The following is a 25021-nucleotide window of genomic DNA, read 5'->3' on the forward strand; positions in this document are numbered from 1 at the left end:
CGGGGCGCATCTTGCCATGACTTGGAACAAAGAACTAGGATATCATTTCAAAGGACTCTTTTTAAGTTTATTTTGCAGTATGTTTGTTTCATTATGTTAATAAATCCACTCATCAAGAGGAAAGAAATAACTAACTTCATCATCTTCATTTAAACACGCGTCAGACTACAGCACCAGCTATACTCAAGGTGCACAAAGTAAACAAAGATTGGGAAAGTTTAATGGACTTAACCTTAAAACTTAACCTGTTTTTATCACTACAATCATGAGTATCTAGCTACATTTAACAAGTTCAGTAAAATATTCACAAAAAACACTGAACGTGGTGGACATTCCTTTATTCTAAGATGCATCAATAGGCTCTCAAAACAATTCCAAACAGACATAAGGTGCTTAGCAGGTCCATATATTATAGATTATTTGTAAAAACAGGTGAAATCCAACAGGCCACATCCGTCCCACGGGCCGCTAGTTGAATAGCCCTGTCCTAGAGCTTTTGAGATATTGCCCTTGCTCCAACTCTGAAAGGCACTGTTAGAATCCTTGGATCAAGTTCAACTTAACATATTATGCACCCGGGCATACACCCGGGCAAGCACACTTTGCAGTTCCTCGGAAATTAATTGTATTTATTTCTTTATTTTTAAAACAAACATACATACAAAATGTAGAAAAGAAATAAAGAAAGAACAAAAGAGAAAAAAGAAGGGAATAATAATTAAAAAAAAAAACATCCAAAACTTAAAATCCACCCAATCTCCCACCTCAAGTTGGTCCACCTTTGTCCATCAATGTAACACATCAAACAACTTGTACATTTACATTGTTGCAACAATACAACTGGTCACTATCACTTATGTTTGTAGAAGCATCAGAGGTCCAAATGGAAGTGCAAAAGCACAGAAAAAGTGAATTTTGCATACAGTAATATAGCCCCTTAAAATCTGTTCTCTTGTGTCAACCTCTAATTACTATGTGAATGAAAAGAATTTATAACTGCCTCCAACACAAATGTTAAAGCATCTACAAGTATCGTATCTGGATTCTTAATCAGATCCACAACTTTCTTAACAATTTCTGCAGCCTGTACAACTTCTTTCGTAAATTGAACATCCTCTTCCTTCTTGATTTTAGTTGCAAACTCTACAGCTGCAGCCATAACTAAACGTACATCGTTCAGAACTGGCTCCGTGAAACATTTTGGAAAATCATTAATTTTCTTTAAGACCAATTCTGCATTATTCTTAACCCCATAAGGCAAAAGCGCCCCCTAGTGGGCCCGCCGGCGGGCCCATTATGAATATTCAAATTAGCTTGTAATTTATTCCTGCAGTCATCAATATTAATCCAAAACAACCAACTAGTCATTGTTACTAACATTCCAACTATGTGCATATGTATTTTGGGTAGCCCTAATGCAATAGTTAACTAGAACGAACTATATTCACCTAGCCTAGCATGTTGCTAATGTTTACACAGGAAGTAGCCTCCCTTTAAAACGGAGCTCTTTAAACATGTTCAAGATGTAAGTTAAGTTCAAATAAACTCAAAATAAAATTATTTACCTTCAAAATATCTGAATAATTTGTTTCAGCTGCATTGATATGTCCAAAAAGGTTGTTTATTTGCTTGCTCACGTTACAGTGAAGAACAGTAACATTTACCCTATATAAATGCAACAAGAACTCTTCCCAACCACCAAATTCAAGTTTACATACAATGGTATACATGAATCAATCATGAAACGCCTATATGAACCTATTAGAAATTGCTGTGTAGAACCTATGTAATTTTATGCATCTGCTTTAAATTTTGGAGTTTGCTTCCTAAGAACATGTAGATACAGGAAATATAGTGTATGACCTGCTGTTGTAACACACCATCCATGGACACACTGACAACTACACAAATAATAGGCGTTTTTTACTTTTTTGACATTTTTCTCTGTATATGATGTTCTAAAATGTAGACTTAATGAAGGAAATAAAGGTCTGGAGGTGAATGAATGTCTTGGCCCATTTGTTTTCTTCAATTTAAGCCCTTAATATCCAAAGTGCTGCATGTAAAACATTAGATAAAGAATCTTAAAGTCTTAAAGTACAAATCGTTCCAAATGAAGCTGGAATTCCTATCTGCGTAAAGGGGTTAACCCTGTCCCAATTTATTGCTGCAACTACTCCGACAGCTCCGGCAAATCCAGCAATTGCTCCTACAGGTCCCATACATGCCCCCCCGGCCACCCCGGCCACCCCGGCCACCCCGACTTTCAGATATGTTTGATATTGTATTGCTTCAGTTTTAGCGTTATTTGCTTCAGTTACAGCTTCCTCTCTCATTTCCCTCTCTCTTTTCTCTCTCTTTTCAGCTTCCTCTCTCATTTCCCTCTCTCTTTTCTCTCTCTTTACAGCTTCCTCTCTCATTTCCCTCTCTCCTTTCTCTCTCTTTTCAGCTTCCTCTCTCATTTCCCTCTCTCTTTTCTCTCTCTTTTCAGCTTCCTCTCTCATTTCCCTCTCTCCTTTCTCTCTCTTTTCAGCTTCCTCTCTCTTTTTCTTTTCCTCTTCCCTGATCTTATCATCATGCTCCTTCCTTTTTCTCTCCTCCTCCTTTTGTCTCTTCAAATTCTCTTCTATGATTTTTTTTTTAGCGTCCTGGTACATCTTGTTTGTGTAGTATTCTCCTTTATTCTTCTCCACCATGTCATCTATCTTCTTCAGCAGCTTGTTCACTTGAGTCTTGTTTTCCTTTTTCTCATTATCAAAAGCATGATATCCACCATCACATGTTTCGATGATCTTTTGAATCTCAGGATTCTTTACAGCATCTGCCACTAATTCAAGCCGATCAGCATGAGTGAACAGCACCATGGTGAACTGTGCCGCTCTCTCACCAAAGTTCTCCTGGATCCACTTCACTGCCATCTTCTCCTCCTCTGTCAATCTCACATCCAGCCTGATCACCAGCAGGAAGATGTGAGGGCCAGGAATGGACAGATTTACACACTTCTCTATCTCACTTTTCACTTCAGCTGGTGTCTTAGTTGTATCAAATACTCCTGGGGTGTCAACGAGTGTGATCTGTCTCCTGTCTACCTTTTTACACTGTGTTTCACAGGTATTAGTGCCAGATTCAAAACCTGGAAATTCTTTAAAGGCCTCTCTTTCTCCCAGGATGGTATTTCCTGATGAACTCTTCCCAGCTCCAGTTTTACCCACCAGCACAATCCTAAGGTCTGAAGAGCAATCAGAAACAGTGTCAATTCATCGATATCCGAGGAATATCCAATGCTTGAACAAAAAGGTGTCAGTACCATAACTTAATTCAATAGTTGCATGACATGTGCCTTCCTACATGTTTTTCTATGGGTCATTCCATGTGAAATCAACAGATGCCTCCTGTCGGACCATTTTGGATTTGCTTTGTACTTTACGCCAATGATATTCTTGTACCCAAAAGCATGCAAAATATTAGGCTTGTATCATCTTTAGTTAAAAATGACAAAGTTCTATAAGTATTTTATTTGATTCATGCTAGATTCTTGACATTTTCAGGGACTGTTCTACACTGTTAATTGTTTTCAACTTCCAAAATAATTGTCCAACAGTTTTAATAATGCTAAGTTATGGCTTGCTAATTATCGTATGTTGCAAAATTTGGAGTAACTTTTGTCGACAATATCTTCACACTGAACTACTTCAGATCTTTTGCTTTTAAAGTGCAGTGCCCATTCAAACATGCCATCCTGTAGAAAACCTGTAGCCCAATTACAGTGCCTTGAAAGTATTCAGCCCCATGCTAAAGTTGAGTAAAAAAAGGAATTAAAAAACTTTTAGAACTTTTGGAAATGGATCTTAATGCCTTAATTCAAAAAATGAGGAAAAATCCAACCTTTAAGGACACCAATTTTCTTTGTGAATGAATAATGTATCCTAAATAAATACATGGTCTTCATTAAAATACAGGGAGCATAAATATTCACCCCCTCTATGTTAAACCTATGTTGAATTCCCATAGAGGCAGGCAGATTTTTATTTTTAAAAGCCAGTTATTTAATAGATCCAGGATACATTGCATCCTGATAAAGTTCCATTGGCCTTTGGAATTAACATAGCCCCACATAATCATCACATACGCTTTACCATAGAGTTTGGCATGGTTTGTATTTTCAATACAGAGTTCATTAAGGCTTCCTGAGGTGACGAGAGAAGTTGGTCCTAACTTATTCTGCCTGCTCAACAGAAACTATTGCATCCAAATTATTACCAAAGTAAAGGCATGATCATTTGTAATAGGCTACCACATATTAATGAAGCCAGTCAGCCAATTGCAGAAACGACACCACAGTATGATTCAAATAGGGGCAGATTAGGGGCAGCTGTGGCCTACTGGTTAGCACTTCAGCCTAGTAACCGGAGGGTTGCAGGTTCAAACCCCGACCAGTAGGCACAGCTGAAGTGCCACTGAGCAAGTTTTTTTTATTTTTTATTATTAGATCAATTTAAGTATACAAACAGTATACAATAATACAGTACAAAAGCATTGTTGCAACTACACCAGGGGGATGTACATTACACAAAAATAATAATAAAATAAAATAATAATGATATCATAAAAACACATTGTAAATCACAAAAAGTGTTTGTGTTTTGACAGCCTTCTTATTATTACTGCTAGAAATTATTGTTATATATTGTTTAACGTCTAAACCAAATTCTGTAAAATTGTGTTTCTTATTCTGAAATTCACTTAAGATAAGCTATTTAGCCTTAATACTTTGTATGGAAAGCGAACCTGTGAACACGCAAGAATGTAATTGCTTTAGTATGCCGTCTTGCTGCAGCGAGCGTAATTGATGCAGAATAGCAAGATTCCTAGAACCACATGCATGTGAAGTTAAAACATTTTAACACATAATCACATAATCTTCATAAATTCTTTGGAGGTAGTGAATGTGTAAATCCATGCCTGGTGAATGTGTAAATCCATGTTTGGTGACACTGTCTACTTCTATTTTTGAAGTTGTAGGCTACAGGTGACGGAAGCACAGGTTGACGGAACCATCTTTTTGGACTTGTTTTCCGACTGATTGTTTTTTTTTTTTGCAACACAGCTTAATTTAGCTTGAAAGTTAACCTGACTCATGTGCGACCTGGCATTCTGAGCCTTTTTTTTCTTGACTATGGCATTACTCGAAAGTTTCAGGAAGTAGATGACGGGAAAAAAAGAATAAAAAAAACTTTGACAATCCCTATATGACCGTTTCGCTAGCGGCGGTCATAATAAAGGATGTGCACTTGTGTCCATGCTTCCATTCTTCTTATTTTGAGGCAAATAACACTACCTGTTTTTGGAGTAATGCCATAGTCAAGAAAAAAAAGGCTCAGAATGCCAGGTCGCACATGAGTCATTGTTGGCTATAATGCCATCACATGAAGTATGAAGTAAAGCCAAGATGGTCAGGCAGGACATTAATAAATTAAAATCTGTTGATTTGGCATGGAATGACCCCTATTTATTTGCTATCTTATAGGCGATTCATTACCTGCATCAGGCTACATACAACATGCAATTCCATAGTTTATGAAATATTTGGTTAATAATAAATATATAGAGTACACAGCAGAATTCCAAAATTGGATGAAAAGAAAAAACAGATCTATAATATATAGGTAAGACTGGATGTTTCTAGCTCCAAGGATAAAAACATATTTAATAATGTTGAAATAGACTACAGTGTGTCAAAACAGGCTATATTAATTTATGTGCTGATGAGAACAGTGACTTTCTTTGTGATTTCACATAGCCTATAAAAAAAACCTTGAAATTGATTCCAATTAGATTAAGCTAATTCACAAAAGTCCACTCACCTGTGATTTCAGCCATCTCATCTGCAGTCAATTCTTGCTCTGAAAGATACAATAATGGGATGGATTAAGTATCTGGTCTTTGTAAAGACACACACATCACATATTTTAATTAGTCTACAATAGACTTCAAAGCCTACAAAACACCTCCTCTGTCTTTTCAACGTTTTTATGGAAATATGCCACCTTACGTTTCAAAGAAGGGATCCAACTTCAGTGTTCTTCTCACTCAACAGCACAATGATCTTTCTGCAGAGCTGTCCAGGTAAAAGTGGTGACCTCTGAGCATGAGATCTAAATTGAAAAGTACATATTTGGTTCTCAAGTAAGAAGGTTTTCTTCAAAATGTCAGTTGTAGCTTTTTTTAAATAATCAAAAGATATACCATTTGATTGCACTCAAGATATACCATTAGATAACATTAGATACATATGCATGACATGGAAAAGCACAAATAGCCATTCTCACCTCCTGCAGCTCTTTATTGTAGGCCTAAATGTTTCTGTTGTGACGAAGTCAAGAACACTAGTGATAAGATAACATCCTGTTGACTGTGTGTCCTCTATTTAAAGAAGCGCTGCCTCATTTCTTGTAAAAGGCAGCGCTTCTTTGAATAGAGGACACACCTAGTAAAGGGGGCGTAGTCTTAACTTTGTGCAAAAGCAAGAGTAAAAAGATGGGTCTTTAAAGGGGTGGTTCAGGATTTTGGACATAGGACCTCATTTCCAAGTAAGCAAGTGTGATATTTATCAGTGGAGGCCGTTTTCAACACGTTTCATCCAGTCCTTCTAATTGCAGAGTTCGCAGGTGCTAGGCTAGCGCAAGTCAACGGTATGTGCTAGCCTGCCACTAATAACAGTCTTACCTACTCCAAAGTACACCCGAGGCAAATTCCAGACAATCGATGTAAATGTCTGTGTTGATAGAATAGTGTAAGAAATACAACTACCCTCGCATCGCGTTGCAATAGGCAGGGTTCCTACGCAGTATGGAAAACCTGGAAAAGTATGGAATTTGATTTTAGTAATTTACAGGTCTGAATAAGTATGGAAAAAAGAAACAAGGGTATGGAGAAGTATTTGTGTTTCCAGACTATTGCATCTACAGTACTAATCACCTCACTCAGATCAAAATGAACCATTCCTACTGCTGTGTAGCTTAACTGGCAGTCCACATCGTCAAGATACAATTACATGGGGGTCCTCAGAAAAAAAACCTGTTCTATGCACGTGCCCTACACTATTGTGCACTGGCGTAGCTTTGCTATTTTCGGCTAAAACACTGGTAGACTTTTTTGATTTTGTAAAAGTTACCAAGACATGGATACTGCATTATCTGATAAACTGTTATTGCAAACAAATCATAGCCTATTGTTTACAATAGCCTATTTGAGGCTATGCTGTATCTACAGAGAACTAAAAATGTGAGTGCACCTTCCAACACAGCACCAACAACGAAAAGTATTCAACAGTGGGCAAGTGTTTTCTGAGGGCTAATAAGTTAATAATATACAGCTCTTCACAATGCTAGTAGAACGCTCCATTGACAATGTCTAGAAATATGGTCAGAAAAATGTAGTGAGAAGTTTGAAAATTTGAGTATGGAAAAAGTATGGAATTTTGAAATGGAAAATGTGTAGGAACCCTGAATAGTTATACTTTGTTCCCTGAAGTTGGTAGTAGTCATTTTGCAACTCAGCGGCGGACTGATATTACCAAGGCTACTACTAGGTATCCCCATTGGAGTGCGCTTTACTATTTACTTGTCGGCGCAGTAGGCCTACTACTAACCGGAGCAAGTATAATTCCGCCGCTGCTAAGAAACTAGTCCCTTCAAAATGTAATGCGATAGTTGAAATGCAAGGATAGAATAATGTTAGAAATAAAACTATCAATACAGACATTTACATCGATAGTCTGGCGTTATAATTTGTTTGCCTCGGGTGTACTTCGGAGTGGGTAAGACTGTTTTTAGTGGCAGGCTAGCACATACCGTTGACTTGCGCTAGCCTAGCACCTGCGAACTCTGCAATTAGAAGGACTGGATGAAACGTGTTGAAAACGGTCTCCACTGATAAATATCACACTTGCTTACTTGGAAATGAGGTCCTATGTCCAAAATCCTGAACCACCCCTTTAACTTTAGATTTAAAACTGGCAAGAGTGGTTGGACCTGATATGAAGGGGGAGGTTGTTCCAGGGCCCAGTTCCCTGAAAGCATCTTAAGCCTGAATTTTACCCGGATACAACGAATAGGCTAGCCTACTATTTTTTGATTGGATGTCGGTGGCTATTTATTTTTTTGATTTGGCTGGTGAGTGGTGTGCTAGTTCTGAACCCTGCGAGAAATCCTCTCGTAGGCTATCCCTGCGCGTCCTCTAATAATTATGCAGATACCTTAGATAGATAGATAGATAGATAGATAGATAGATACTTTATTGATCCCCAGGGGAAATTCAAGGTCTCAGCAGCATACATACAACACAAACACATTCTTTAACAGCAGAAAGAGTAATTAAAGTATATAATATAAAAACACAACTAAGCAGTAAGGACAGTAGAAGATAAGAATATGCTAAATATACTAAAATACAAATTATACTAACACTTAATACAATATATAAAAATATACTAAAATACAAATTACAAAAATACAAATTATACTAACACTTAATCTAAATCAATTCTAAAGACAGTATCCACATAGTGGTGATTAATAAATCAGAGGCGCTTGCAATGGCTGAGGCAGGGACTAAGCCTGTGATTCTCTGTGCATAGTAAGTATGGTAAGGTGCTCTAAGGTGCTCTGTGTGAATGAGTGTCATGGTGGTAGTGCAATGGTGATAGTGGTCATGGTGACAGTGCAAATGAGTAAGTCAACAGTGCAACAATGCAGAAATAAAGTAAAGTCTATATATCTATATATTTAACTATTAAGAAAATGTATAAGTGTGGCCACAGTTTGCTGTGGCATTGAGGGGGGGGGGGGGGTTATGCATATGTGCTAATGTGCTAATATAGCACGCAAACAGTGAGGCATAAAGACAGTGGTATAAGCGGCTAGTGGACAGACAGTAAATGCAGTACAAACATGGAGGGGGTGAAGAGGCAGGCAGACTATGCAGAAAAGTCTATCTCTCCTCTTCCCTTAAGTGAGGCATTGAACAGTTCAATGGCCCTGGGGACAAATGACTTTCTCAGTCTGTCAGTTGTGCAAGGCAGTGAGCGAAGTCTCCAGCTGATCAGGCTCTTCTGCTTAACAATAGTGCTGTGGAGTGGGTGACACTCATTGTCCAAGATGTTGATCAGTTTGTTCAGGGTCCTTTTGTCAGAGAGTGAAGTGATGCACTCCAGTTCAGCTCCCACTACAGAGCCAGCTTTCCTTACCAGCCTGTCAATTCGCCCCACATCCTTCTTCCTTGTGCTTCCTCCCCAGCATACTACTGCATAGAAGAGGACGCTGGCAACAACAGACTGGTAGAACATCCTGAGGAGCTTACTGCACACATTGAAGGACCGCAGCCTCCTCAGGAAGTACAGCCTGCTCTGCCCTTTCTTGTAGAGTGCATCAGTGTTGGCTGACCAGTCCAGTTTATTGTCCAGGTGGAGACCCAGATACTTGTAGGTGCTAACCACCTCCACATTGACCCCATCAATGTGGACTGGTAGCAGAGTGGGCTTAGACCTGCGGAAATCCACCACCATCTCCTTGGTCTTTGAACTGTTAAGTTGAAGATGATTGAGTTTGCACCATTGCACAAAGTCCTCCACCAGGCTCCTGTACTCCTCCTCCTGCCCGTTCCTGATACACCCCACAATTGCAGTATCATCAGAAAACTTCTGCATGTGGCATGACTCGGTGTTGTAGCAGAAGTCAGATGTGTACAGGGTGAACAGGACTGGAGAGAGCACAGTTCCCTGTGGCGCTCCGGTGCTGCAGATCACAGTGTCAGAGAGACAGTTCTTCAGTCTGACGAACTGTGGTCGCTCGGTCAGGTAATCTGTAATCCAGGTTACCAGCACTGGGTGAAAAGGCTCTGAATCAGGGGATATACTGACCGGATATTTTTTATGACATGCAGCATATCAGGAGCATCTTTGATCATATCCTGAGTTTTTAAGAATCAGTGAAAATATTGATTTATTTTGACTCCTGATATGCCAATGAGATATCAGGGGTATGTATACCCAAATCACAAGTCACACACATCATTTCTGGATATCTTTGGGTAGGTCTCCACCCTTGGATAGGCTATCATACTAGATAGCCTAGGCCCAGATCTGCCTAATTAACAGTCACGCATGCCCTACGCCCAAAACGTACCATAAAACATCACTGATAGGCTATTTGCCGTTTGATTTCTATCTAATTTCGGGACATTCAAAAATAGACTATTTACAGTGTAAAGACTACCTTTTTCAGGTAGCCTACTTACCTAATTATTTTGGTTATGGTTCAATTTCAATGATATCTTTGAGATTTTATAGTTGCTATAGTCTGTAGGTCTAGCTTACTTTTTATGTATGCATGAGATCTGTTGGAGGAATAAAGTCCACATTTTAAATTATCTACTTTCCCCTTGTCCCCAATGCTGACTGCCAAAACGAATTCGGTTCAGCTGAAGTTGCCACATAACAACAATACAAAGTTAAATTTAACAGTAGCCTAAACAATTAAAACATTTGGAGTAGGCCTACATTAAGAAGAATAGCAATAATAAACAACAATTCAATCAATAGCCTAATGAAAATAACTAAACACTATATGCTACAAACCATAACACATAAGAAAGGCTTATTAAACTTGTTAAAGTTGAGCATCTATAATTTCATACTATTTTAACATTACAAGCTTCCTTGTGGGCGAACGTAACAATGGATCAATCATGTAGCCTAACTTGTCTATAAAACGTGGGTGACTGATAAACCAATGTTGATTTAATTAAGAAACGAGGCTTCAAATGAAATTGACGTCAAACTATATGAGAACCAATAATGTTAATAGTCAGACTAGTAGTAATAGCCCACTTGCCTACTGTTTTGACACTTCTACAAAATCAGTTTGGTAGTCATTTTAATGTAACTAAAATATGCAGGCCTAATAATTTCCACGATTTCTTATGCTTTGCCTCTCGATAAGCGCATGCGCACACACAGCATAGCTTCTACCCATCCCCCACCGACTGACTTTTCAACAAACTCCTTGCCACTGGTGGTGACTTCAACCGTCACTTTTCTGTCATGGATCTGACTGCAAGCTGTACAAACTCTGCCGTCATCATATCCAAGGTAAGAACTACAGTACTTTTGTATGTCAATTGAAAACTGGAATTAATTAGGAAAATACTGTTTTTAGCATTAATGTTAACCAAAACCGTTTGTTAACCGTCATGTTAGAATCAGCTAACGTTAACGTTTGCTAGCGAGCTAACATCGCTAACGTTAGCTTCTAGCTGTAAATGTTAACTTTTCCAATAACTAACTTTACTATTGTATGGAATATCTGGAATGGTAGTAATATCATATTCAACAATAAGTCTGTCTGAGATTTCGTTATGGATGTAAAGTTTTAGTTTGAATGAAATGGCCAAGGCTATCAGGCACGAGTAGGTTAGCTAACCTAGCTATAACTTCTAGCTACATTTATAGTGGCTGCTAATGACTATGCAGGCTAACGTGAACAGGGGGTTGACGTAGCTACCTCAATATGACGCCGACAAGTGAAGGGATCTTTAGTTTGTGAAGGGTAACGTATAGCAGCTAGTGTTATATTAAGCCATCCTTACACCAGAAGACTTGACCAGATTTGGGTAAGATTATTGAAAGATTGTAGTCTTTTGAGTAAAGCTTGAAAGCCAAATCTTGTCAAAGGTTTCTGATGTATGGGTAGCATTAGGCAAAATGTTCTTCAGCCCTTATTTGGTTGTACCTGACTTGTGCCAAGGCATGTGTTCATTTAAGATGCATGTGAGGGCATTAGTGCTTCAGTGATGGTCTTTTCATGTTATGTGTAAGCTTATTTTGCCATTTATTAATCTTAATTTCCCTCTGTTCTCTGTTTGCAGGCAGTGAGTTGTGAGGACTGCTTCCCTGAGAACACTGAGTGCATTCTGGAATATTCCAAATGTGTGCCACTTCCATACAAAAGAGGTTTCAATCCCGCAAGAGTTCACTCACCAGGTAGAGACAGACAGACACACACGTAGAATAGCAAATGACATTATAATGTGTTTGCATGTATTTGTGTCTGTTGCTGTGTTTAGTTTATCCCCTTTTTTTCATGTGTCTGTTTGTTGTTATGACTGTAGTGGGCTCCATCAACAGACCAGGGCAAAGTCGGTCTGTCCTACTGCTACTACTACATGCTACTTGACTATGTCTGGAAGCCATGGCTGCTGCCCTCAACATGCTGTAAGTGTTTGTGTGTTTTGAATGAGGGCTATGTCACTGTGCACACTCTAATTTGTTTGACAAATGTGCAATGTAATGCATTAATACAGAAACTAATCATCATTATTGTAGCTTTTAATAATAGTCTTGAATTTTGAAGTTTAGCCATGTTTACCATTATGTTGGAGGTAATGAAAATAATGTGATGAATATATGCCAAACTGAGCATAATCATAATTGAGTTAAATCTTATTTTCTATTTACAGAAACTGAAACCCTCACAAATAAACTGATATCAAGAATTAACATTGATGGTGATGGTGGCAAGGGTGCCTTCATAAGGTAATTATCATTTTTGTTTTAACACCTGATTGACTTACCAACTTATTTTTTTATGTTTGATTTTTATCTTAATCAACAATAACATAATGTATAGAAATTGCTGTTTTATTTTTTTAGGTGCCATCCAGCAAGTCCCAGCCTGGAGCCAGAGGCTGGCACTGCACTTCAGATGGGGGAGGATCTATGTTAGGCATCAGAAAGGTGGTTTAAGCAAGAAGGCAAGAGCTTCTGCAGACAGTGTTGCAATTAGGTATGATACTTTTGGAAATTGATCTTAATGCCTTAATTAAAAAAATGAGGAAAAATCCAGCCTTTAAGGACAACAATTTTCTTTGTGAATGAATAATGTATTGTAAATAAATAAGTGTTCCTTAAAGGTTGGATTTTTCCTCATTTTTTAAAATTAAGGCATTAAGATCAGATGATTTTTAAATGTATGTGTATGCTAAGGTTATGTAAACTTATGAGCACAACTGTAATACATATCTCCATTACTTCTAACTATTGCACCTGACGTCTAGGCTGCTATTGTGGGTTTGCTTTTATTTGTCACACAAGCTGAGTTAATTATATTCATGGACAGGGTCAATTGTAACATATACTTTCTTTCTCTTTTTACAGACACCTCACTTTTACTGCCAAAAGGACCATCAGAGCACCTCTCCCTACCATCTACTGTATACCAGAAGAGTACGGACAAGGGCCCAAAATGTTTTAAAGGACATTTCACACCCAGACCATGGACTGTTTAAACCACTGTAGTCAAGCAGAAGTCTCTGTTCTCACTTGAGGCAGGTCATTGAGAGGGGGCGAGTGTCACGGCGTAAGCCCCCTACTGCAGGCGAGAAAGCCATGTTGATTTGAATATTGATTGATAAATACAATAAAGGCCATGTAACAAATTTTATTGCCTGTCGTATATGAATTTTCATGGTAAAGTAAAATAAGTCATTGGGATTTAGCAGGTGTAATTCAAAGTAAATAATGTAATTAAGTGTATGTAAAATTAATATGAAATATTATTTAAGTTAAAGTTGCACAATAAGCTCAGTGTTGGTTATGTAGGACTATCTCACGTTTAAAAAAATTACATAAATCACCATACATAAATCACAGGATTAATTTTAAAAATAAAGGCATAAAGCCTATGGAAAAGCAAATAAAGGCATACACATAAATGCCTGCGAAATTAGCTGTGCCTGGCAGTATATGGGCAGTATATGCGTAGTCCCATGTTTGACATATCAGGGGATATATGGGAACAAGAACAAGAGGTGTCCGGGGTCATATAAGTAGCTAATACTTGAAACATGGATCATATCAGGTGAGAATATGAAGTCTGGATATCTTGCATGTCGTCGCAGTCCCATTCAGGACTTTTGATATGCTCCTGATATGGCAATTGGCACTAAAATATCAGGAGCATATCAACCAATATATTTCCTGATATTACACATATCAGGAAATATATCACTATGAATATTCCCTGATTCAGAGCCTTTTCACCCAGTGCAGGTGAGCGTCCACACCCATCTGCAAGAGCTTGTCTCCCAATCTGAGGGGCTGGATGGTGTTAAAAGCACTTGAGAAATCAAAGAACATGATTCTCACAGCACCTTGACATCCCTAGTAGCCTAATATTTCTGCGTGAGAAATGCAAGGTGTGGCGTGTGAGCGTCTGAACTTGTTGAATTGCGTGTGTCTCACACCCATTGCGTGAGACTTGAGAACCCTGAGCTTACCTTGGACACTCATTAGGCTACATGCATGGTTGAGTGTCCTCAATGCACCCACGGCAGTTAAATAGCTTACTGTCTTTTGAAAGAGAGTTGGCAGAAAGTCTGGAAAGACTGGCCCGCCGTATTGCACAGTAGCCTCACATTGCACCCGTCAAAACGCAGCTTGCGCGCATTATGGACTCGCCTTTGGAGTCTGATCTGACTGTTTGCACAGCAAATTAAGAGTGAAAGTAAGTGCTGGTCACTCCTGTCCCTCACTGATCGAGGTTCTTGATGTCTGTCCAAAGGATATTTTCCCAAACATTAATAACTTACTTCCGCCAATCGGTTACACAATCTTTGCTAATCAATAAACAAAGCAGTTCACGTGTTGAATTGACTTATAGGTCTATAAAACCCATCTCTAAAATAGGAACTGAATTTGTATTCTGCCTTAAAATAGTTTATGGCTTATTTTTTCCTACTTAGATCTTCATTTAAGTTCGGAAATTAATCATGGTGCAGACTGAAAGTGAATTATTCTTGCGAGTAGCCTAGGCATATCCTATTTTCACGTGCAGTTTTTCATTGTCATTACGCGATCACGTTAATTTTTAAAGCAAAATAGGCACAATTTATATTTTCATGTCATTTGCATCCCAACTGTCATGTCTCTCCTCACTTTCAGTCTGTTCTCACAGGCACACCTTAATTATAATCTCTGGCTATAATGATAACGTTCAAATTAAATGGAGTATCATAACAATCATGTTCAAAGATCTGCTGCATAGTGGAGATTGAAAGGACCCAAAAGTATCATCCTTGCATGTAATATGCTGTTGCTGCATTTTGACATCGTAAACGTTCGGAAGAGTGAAAACAAAAGCAGTTACAGTTAACACTTAATGACCTATCAAATGTCGGCGACTTAAGTGTGTGATTAGATAAATAGGCACTGGCAGATGCAACAGGTAAATAGATATATTTTCGTGTTAGCACAAGCAGTAGCCTATAGGCCAATAAAGGCAAGTGTGTTTACCACTTACATTTCTATTGTCTGACACTTCAAACTGCTGCATGTGCATCAAGAAAGGTCCCGCCTTAGACCATGTTAATGGCCAATCGTAGACTAGGATTTGGGGGTGGCACCTGGGGTGGCCAATAGAGCATCACAGTCCCGCCCCTCCTCCGAGAGAGCTTAGTTTCCGGAAGTAAATTTCCCATTCATTTCTCCCATTGACGTTTTGGAAAAATCCGTATCTAAAGAGTTTTAGAGCATGTCTTAGGCTAATCAGCTACGGCGTAACTCATAAGCATACAACATATCATTTCGAGTGAAAAAACGAAGAGAAAGTCCAAAAAAAGGTACAAGACTGTGTACATATTTTCATTTCCGAGCGAAGGAACTACTCATCCCATAAACCACCGCGCCTCACTGAAAAATATATAAGCAGCACGAACCAGCGCAAAATCATTTCCAACCGCGACAGCACGCGAACCCTTTCCTTCCAAACAGTGATTTTTATATAGTGAATGTGCAGTTAATAGCAGTTATTTCAAGAGTAATCGTGTAAATAATAGTGTTTTGTTATTGAATGTTATATTTACCATGGCGTATTTTATATCGTGTGTGTGTGTGAAAGCGGTTAACGTTAACGTTAGCAACATTGTACAGTGCTTCGTATCTGACTGCCATCCTGATGCATGGACCGGTGCATGGTCTGCTCTTGGACCACCATATTCAGTTTATTAACTTGCTGTAAATTATTACACAAAGTGTTCATTAAATGTACGAAGAAGTATTTCTAGGTTAATGATTGATGATATGGCTCGTACAGTATGAATGCTACAGTAGCCTAGCTAATGTTAACTAGCATTACCAACCTCCCTGCAAAACTCACCACACAACTTCGTAGGTTTGATAGGTCTTGTCCCTCATGCTGGCCCCTACAAAACCCACAAGCTGACCCTCGACACACAACAGTCAATAATGTGACCCGATTTAAAGTGGTTTTCACCCCTTTGGACACTCTTGATTTCGTCATTGAAACTGAAATATTCACGGGGGCATGGACGGTTTGCTAACCATTTTACTGCAGTGTCTAGCCGGTGGTAGCATCCAGCTTGTGCTACCAGCTAGCTAGCTAGTTCAAAGGTTTAAGTACTTAATGGGGATATACAGGGCTTTTTATGCCTCGACTAAGTTGATGTTTCATATAAACAACAATTCATGTTCATAGAAACAACAAGGTCACTAAAACATAATATATTTCATACCTGTGTTGCAGCATGTAGGCTAATGTTAGCAGCATTATAATGACATTCTAATGTCTGAAAGGCTAATGATTAGCTAGCCTATCGGCTACCTGAAAAGTTAAGTGTTCAAACTAGCATTTACAGTGTTCTATTTGATGGTGTATTGGCCCTGACTAAGTTTGTGTGATATATAAACCACAATCCTTGTTGATACAAGTACCAATGTTCGTCTAGAAAGTTTTTATTCACATTAAGATTTTCGCCATAGGCAGTAAAAGACTCCGCCATCTTTGTCAATAATTTTCGCTGATAAAGGTCAAACTATGACCTTAACGGCCTCTCCACCAATCACAGGCATCACTGTGGGATTGTGGGATTGTTCAGGATTGTGGGTAATGAAGTACTTATCCAAGACATTGCGAATAAAAGACATTTATCTCAAAACGAGGTTAGTGCCCCGTGAACTTTTGGCGTCTATATGAGCATACACAATCGCTTAGTACAGCCGTAGCTGGTTTTGAGTCTACCATGCGCAGTTAAGTTTTTATGGCTTATACCCGAATTGTCAATGGAGAAATTGCATTGAACTCTTACTTCCGGAAACTCCTGTGGGCGGGACTGTGATGCTCTATCGAATCTCAAGGGTGGCCTGTGCCACCCGGAGCCACCCCTCTGGCTCCGCCCCTGCCCCCCATCTCACTCCAAGCACAAAACTTGAGAACCCTGCGTTCAGTAATATTACATTGTTAGTGGCAGTGATAATTCTACCGTTAGCTAGCTCATGTTTACACATTCAGTTAGTTAAATTCAAGTTGTCTGTAACATTAATGTTACCACCAAAAACCACCCAGTAAGTTACATGGCTATAATATGAAGCTACCCTGAATGAATTAATATGTTGTTTGGCATGATGATTACCGTACGTGTGAAGAGACTACTTCGACTGTATAGAATCTACATTAGCTGACACACATGCTCCACTACCACGAAGCATTTAATTAACGTTAGCATACCAACGTTAACCTAGCCAGCTGTTGGTATGCTAATTTTAGTTCGTTGTAAAAGTTTGTTTTGTTTCTGTTCAGCAGTTCATACCCAGTGAAGAACTTTGTTTTTAAGAGTCTGTCTTTGTGTAGATTTAACATTAATATGAGCAGTAATTGTAAGTTAATGTTCGCTAACGTTAGCTGGCTTGAATGACACAATTCTTAACCTGCTTATCTAGGCTGAACGAAATTGGCAGGCAGAATATCCATTCATATCACGAAGGGTATATCTGGGTGGACTTTTAAAATCCATCTGAATAATAATAATAAAAAAGTTAAAAGCAGATACATACCTTTCAAAATCGCCTGATTTCCACTGCATGTTGACAGCTGCTGGACTGCATGGACGGTTGAAAGAATAACGATTTTCCCCCGAACTCTCAACTATGCAGCTGTGTTAAAGTTACCCTGGTGCTGGGTAGTGTGCTCACGTCAGGTGGGGGAGAGGAGGGGCGCTGTCCTAAACTATCAACCCAACAAGCTGGGTTACAGAAAATAACCCAAAATGAGTAAAAACAACCCCACACAATGACCCAACAGTTTCAACTCAGCGTTTGGGTTGACAAAATAACCCAGCATTTTTTAGAGTGTAGACCATGTCTGAATGATTTCGGACTTCGACGCAATCGGATAACACTACGACCAGTGACGGACTGGACGGTCTGGCATTTGGGCAGATGCCAGAAGGGCCGCGACCCCCCGTGGGCCGTTTGGGACGGCCAATCACGAAGCGGCATGTTTGTCAGGTTTGCGCGGCTCATTTATCGTAAAGACGGTTTCACTCCGTCTTATCGGTTTTATCTCTCGGCCCACTATCAAGCATCACTAGTGTTACATGGCTTCGAATAAGCCATTTATCTACAACTCCTTTTCCTTCTTCATGGTTGGAAACTGATCAGTATTTATACCAGACATGAGTCTCTACACTACAGTCATGGTGATCCTCAATATTTACATCAGTCTACATTCTTTTGTAACCTTATTCAATCAAATGATTTAAAAGTGCATTGTTTGAAATTGGAATACAATAATGTATGTATATTTTATTTTATTATTGGTTTCCAAAAGTTAGGCTACATGAAGCAAGGACAAGGAATTTAAAAACCGAATGCGTCTACTACCATCAGCGCGGGGAATTGCCGATCTAGCATGCCTTGATCCTCGGAATTTTCCCCTTATAAAAGCTAATAAACTGCCCCCAAATGCACTTCGAAACATCAGAGAATGTCTGCTTAAATTTAGTGTAGGTGCTACGGTTGAAAATCTACAGTCGGAATTGACACATGTCGCACTGGGACAGCCTGAAAAAGTCTCCTCTAACAGTCAAAGCGTCGGACTTTGATGATGCCGCCTCGTTGTCTGATAGCATCTCATTTCAGGCTATATTTCAGAGTTTGCCGTTCATTTGCATTAACATCGTATTTTGTCATTTTTGGCGAAGACATGCATTCCTTTAGAGATATTGAACATATTGAACATTCTCTAACCATCGTGATTTCGAATTGGTGCAATTTTCAGCACAAAAACTTATTTTGTTCTTTTCATGGAGAGCACGTTCTATGCTGCTTTCTGCCTCTTGCGCACGCATGTTTTCGTGACGTTACATAGAAGTCCATGTATTCTAGGCTATTCTTTTTTCATTTTCATATTGCATTCATTTTTTTTGGAGTTGTGCATTAATATATCCATGTTCTTGGTTCAGTCTTTATGCATATTAAAGTTAGAGTTCATCACCAATGGGGCTACAAGTGTTATGTCCGTGCATGTGAAGTTATATCTTGAGCACATGCATGCGCGTGCATGCGCGTCCCCGTGTGGGCCGCTGGTTGGTGAAAATGCCAGGGCCGTTTTTTAATCCCAGTCAGTCACTGACTACGACCAATGTGTAACCTACTGTCCTCCAACGTTGCAGCACTGTCTTCATCAGTTTAGCTGGTTCCCCGGAATGTTGGGGTAAAAGTAACATCATTGCTCTTTGCCAGAGTTTCTCGCAGAGACAATTCCATTGTGCTCTCGTGAGAACCAGGGTAATTTAGACATGCCCCTTCTCCGATTTTTTTTAGTAGGCCTACCGCTATTCCGACATTACCAATCCTCATTTTCAATTTATCTCTGCAGTTGCTGTATCCTATCAAATTCCAACATCCTAGATGCATGGATGAGCTGTAGTCATGTCATCTGCACCTGCAGCTACATATCAACAATCCACCCGCCATCCACTCCAAACAATGTTTTTCCCAATAATTGATATCGGCACACATTTCAGTCAAAACTAGGTGATTTTGAACTGGCCATGTGAATAAATGTTACACATTATGTAAAACACAGGTAGCCCTCCTCATTTTATTCTCTAAGCTCTCAGGGGAAAACGGTCAGAAACTCCATGCATCAAACAAACTCTGTGCGTGCAGACCACCTATATTAATTAATGAATGGCCGTCAATCCAGTGGCGAATCTAGACATTTTTAACAAGGGTGGCACTATGAGGCACTGATTAATTCAAGGATGGCATGAGGCAAAACATCCAGATAAACAGAAACAGGCTCAAGATGTGGAATTAGCACAAATACATTAGGGAAACCAGCACCAAACACCATACTCATAAATTGAAGGACAAAAAAAACACAAATACCTTACTCTCACATAAAATGTCTTTGTATTTGAATAAAATGCCAATACAAATAACCAAACATATTTAAGTTAATTATCTAAGTTGTCTGTCACTGGGCTATGCTGTGCTAAAACAAATTACATCATGGGGATATTAAAATGTATTCTATTTTATTCTATTCTATTAAATGAAACAAATATACTCATCCAAGACATTTTCCCCCACAATACCTCATACTATCTATGGCCATCTATTTTTGTAGCTGTTAAAATAATTTGACCTGCTTTTTTGTCTAGCCTATTTGTTTATTATAGTGCATGAAAATGCACTATACTGTTCTTCCAAATCTTTTTATTACAGTGCATGAAAATGCACTGTACTGTTCTTCCAAGGCTTTTTACAGTGCATGAAAATGCACTCTACTGTTCTTCCTAGGCTTCTTCTTCTTATTATTATAGTGCATGAAAATGCACTATACTGTTCTTCCAAGTCTTCTTATTATAGTGCATGAAAATGCACTATACTGTTCTTCCTAGGCTTCTTATTACAGTGCATGAAAATGCACTTTACTGTTCTTCCTAGGCTTCTTCTTCTTATTACAGTGCATGAAAATGTCAACTTGTCATCAACTATGACTCCTACCCACTGTAGCTAGTTAGCTAAGTTAGCTAAGTCCCATGGTTAGCATAGTTAGCATGCTAACATGTTAGCATGCTAGTTAGCATTTTTAGCAAAAAACTGCTAAAAATGATTAGCTAAGTTAGCTAAGTCACATGGTTAGCATAGTTAGCATGTTAGCATGTTAACATGCTAGTTAGCATTTTTAGCAAAACTGCTAAAAATGATTAGCTAAGTTAGCTAAGTCACATGGTTAGCATAGTTAACATGCTAGCATGTTAGTTAGCATTTTTTGCAAAACTGCTAAAAATGATTAGCTAAGTTAGCTAAGTCACATGGTTAGCATAGTTAACATGCTAACATGTTAGTTAGCATTTTTTGCAAAACTGCTAAAAATGATTAGCTAAGTTAGCTAAGTCTACGTTTAACGTAGAAACTTCATTTAAACTTTGTTACGTAGGTCTTACTTAGGACAAGAGTGCTATGTATTTTTCATCTTTGTAACTTTTATACTTTTTAAACTATTAATTAAAAACTATCAAAATTTCCCCATTGACTTAACATTGCCCTTTATGACATCACAGCAATTAGAATCCTGTGGCAGGTGTTCGGGCCACCTGTTTCAACTGCCAGTCTCAGGCTTTAAGCATACAAACTGGCCCTATTAAGACTACACATCCTGTTCAACTGCTTCCTCTGCCAAAAACTGTTTCAAAATAAAAGTCCTCACAACAATATTTCACTGTTAAACAATTTAACCCTTTAAACTACTGAACTTTTTAACTGTTCAGCCATTGTAACTGTTACTTGTCATCAACTATGACTCCTACCCACTGTAGCTAGTTAGCTAAGTTAGCTAAGTAACTTGGTTAGCATAGTTAGCATGCTAGCATGTTAGCATGCTAGTTAGCATGTTAGTTAGCATTTTTAGCAAAACTGCTAAAAATGATTAGCTAAGTTAGCTAAGTCACATGGTTAGCATAGTTAGCATGCTAGCATGTTAGCATGCTAGTTAGCATTTTTAACAAAACTGCTAAAAATGATTAAGTTAGCTAAGTAACATGGTTAGCATAGTTAATGTTATCATGCTAGTTAACATGGTTAGCATAACTACTAAAAATGATTAGCTAGGTTAGCTAAGTCACATGGTTAGCATAGTTAGGATTTTAACATTGTTAGCCTGCTAGTTAGCATAGTAATTTGGTTAGCATTATTATCTTTGTTAACATAGTTAACATAACTGCTAGCAAACATTGGAGCCATTCCAACTGTTAGTTATCGTCAAGTATCTCCCTAAATAATTTAACCATTTCAATTATCAACCTATTTAACTGTTCAGTCATTCCAACTATATTAAACCCTATCTACCAAGCAAATAATTTAACCATATGAACTCATCATATTTTTGCATTTTCATGCACTGTATTTCCTTCAGGAAATGCTTTTCTAGTTCTTATTACAGTGCATGAAAATGCACTGTACTGTTCTTCCTAGGATTCTTATTAGAGTGCATGAAAATGCACTCTACTGTTCTTCCTAGGCTTCTTCTTATTATTATTCTTATTATAGTGCATGAAAATGTACTGTACTGTTCTTCCTAGGCTTCTTCTTCTTCTTATTATTAGAGTGCATGAAAATGCACTCTACTGTTCTTCCTAGGCTTCTTCTTCTTCTTATTAGAGTGCATGAAAATGCACTCTACTGTTCTTCCTAGGCTTCTTCTTATTATTATTATAGTGCATGAAAATGCACTATATTGTTCTTCCAAGTCTTCTTATTACAGTGCATGAAAATGCACTGTACTGTTCTTCCTAGGCAACTTCTTCTTCTTATTATTATTATTCCGCTTACCACTTTTTCTAGACGCAATTTCTCTTGAACAGTTTAACTTAGAAACTTCATTCAAACTTTGTAACGTAGGTATTCAAACGGACAAAGCTGCTATGTATTTTTCATCTTTGTAACTTTTATACTTTTTAAACTATTAAAGAAAAACTTTTTAAAATTCCCCATAGACTTAACATTGCCGATTATGACATCATAATACGGCCATTAAGCAATTAGAATCCTATGGCAGGTGTTCAGGCCACCTGGATCGATCTCAACTGCCAGTCTCAGGCTTTAAGCATACAAACTGGCCCTATTAAGACTACACATCCTGTTAAACTGCTTCCTCTGCCAAAAACTGTTTCAAAATAAAAGTCCTCACTACAATATTTCACTGTTAAACAATTTAACCCTTTAAACTACTGAACTTTTTAACTGTTTAGCCATTGTAACTGTTACTTGTCATCAACTATGACTCCTACCCACTGTAGCTAGTTAGCATGGTTAGCATAGTTAGCATGCTAGCATGTTAGCATGTTAGCATGCTAGTTAGCATTTTTAGCAAAATTACTAAAATGATTAGCTAAGTTAGCTAAGTAACATGGTTAGCATAGTTAGCATGCTAGTTAGCATAGTTAGCATAACTGCTAAAATTATTAGCTAAGTTAGCTAAGTAACATGGGTAACATAGTTAACATGCTAACATTGTTAGCATAGTTAGCATGTTTAGTAAAACTGCTAGAAAATGTTAGTTAAGTTAGCTAAGTAACATGGTTAGCATGCTAGCACTGCTATAAAACATTAGCTAAGTAGCATGGTTAAAAGAATTAAAAATCTTAGCATAACTACTAGCAAACATTAGAGCCGTTCAAACTTTTAGTTATCGTCAAATATCTACCTATGCACAGCCATTAAACTATTTGAATATCAACATTCATTAAACTGCTAGAAAACGTTAGCTAAGTAGCATGGTTAACAGGTTAGCATTGCTAGCACTGCTATAAAACATTAGCTAAGTAGCATGGTTAGCATAGTTAAAAATCTTAGCATAACTGCTAGCGAACATTAGAGCCATTCCAACTTTTAGTTATCGTCAAATATCTACCTATGCACAGCCATTAAACTATTTGAATATCAATATTCATTCAACTTCCAGTCTGTCAACAACTTTTAAACTATTTACCTTCAACTTTTAAACGGTCTACTTTTAAACTATCATTAAACTATCTATTAAACTAGCTGTCTATCAACAACTTTTAAACTATCTACTGTCTATCAACAACTTTTAAACTATCTAGCATGCTAACATAGTTAGCATATTAACATGTTAATTAGCATTTTTAGCAAAACTGCTAAAATTATTAGCTAAGTTAGCTAAGTAACATGGTTAACATAGTTAGCATGCTAGCATGTTAGTTAGCATTTTTAACAAAACTGCTAAAAATGATTAGCTAAGTTAGCTAGGTAACATGGTTAACATAGTTAGCATGCTAGCATGTTACCATGGTAGTTAGCATTTTTAACAAAACTGCTAAAAATGATTAGCTAAGTTAGCTAAGTAACATGGTTATTATAGTTAGCATGTTAGTTAGCATAACTACTAAATATGAAAACATTAGCTAAGTTAACTAAGTTAAGTAACTTGGTTAACATTATTATCTTTGATAACATAGTTAGAATAACTGCTAGCAAACATTAGAGCCATTCCAACTGTCAGTTATCGTCAACTATCTACCTATAGAGCCTTTAAACTATTTGTCTATCAACACACATTAAACTATCAGTCTGTCAACTACTTTTAAACTATCTACATTTAACTTTTAAACTTTCAACATTCATTGAACTATATGTCTATTAAACTATCTGTCTATTAACAACTGTTAAACTATCTACATTCAACTTTTAAACTGTCTACTTCTAAACTGTCAACTTTTATTAAGCTATGCTATGTGTGTCCTAGCTTCATTTTCATGCACTCGTAATTCCCTGGAATTAGAGTGCATGAAAATGCACTCTACTGTTCTTCCTAGGCTTCTTCTTCTTATTACAGTGCATGAAAATGCACTGTACTGTTCTTCCTAGGCTTCTTATTACAGTGCATGAAAATGCACTGTACTGTTCTTCCTAGGCTTCTTCTTCTTCTTCTTCTAACGCAGTTAATGCAGCTTCAACCGTTTAACGTAGAAACTTCATTCAAACTGCGTTGCGTAGGTCTTACTTACGACATGTGGGCTTTGTATTTTTCATCTTTGTAACTTTTATACTTTTTAAACTATTAATTAAAAACTGTTCAAAATTTCCCCATAGACTTAACATGGGCTGATGACATCACAATAGAGCCGTTAAGCAATT

General features: G+C 37.9%; 1 protein-coding gene and 1 long non-coding RNA gene across 2 annotated transcripts; one reads left to right on the top strand and one right to left on the bottom strand.

Annotated features, from left to right (window-relative positions):
* Window positions 1-323: 323 nt before the first annotated feature.
* On the bottom strand, window positions 324-6410 carry LOC143142201 (GTPase IMAP family member 7-like). Its single transcript, XM_076302953.1, has 4 exons — window positions 6330-6410; window positions 6053-6155; window positions 5865-5903; window positions 324-3229 (listed from the first exon to the last, which is right to left on the bottom strand). The coding sequence occupies exons 3-4, from the start codon at window positions 5878-5880 to the stop codon at window positions 2085-2087; spliced, it is 1161 nt and encodes a 386-aa protein (XP_076159068.1). The 5' UTR covers window positions 5881-5903; window positions 6053-6155; window positions 6330-6410; the 3' UTR covers window positions 324-2084.
* A 5815-nt stretch (window positions 6411-12225) lies between these two features.
* LOC143141866 (uncharacterized) lies at window positions 12226-13392 on the top strand. Its single transcript, XR_012990807.1, has 4 exons — window positions 12226-12271; window positions 12517-12592; window positions 12710-12842; window positions 13214-13392. It is a non-coding gene; the product is annotated as an uncharacterized LOC143141866 (long non-coding RNA).
* The last annotated feature ends 11629 nt before the right edge of the window (window positions 13393-25021 follow it).

Source organism: Alosa pseudoharengus, unplaced genomic scaffold, assembly GCF_046254945.1.
Source record: "Alosa pseudoharengus isolate Yale_2024_CS ecotype anadromous, Long Island Sound unplaced genomic scaffold, YU_APseudo_1.1 YU_APseudo_1.1_scf_24, whole genome shotgun sequence".
Taxonomy (NCBI): Eukaryota; Metazoa; Chordata; class Actinopteri; order Clupeiformes; family Clupeidae; genus Alosa; species Alosa pseudoharengus.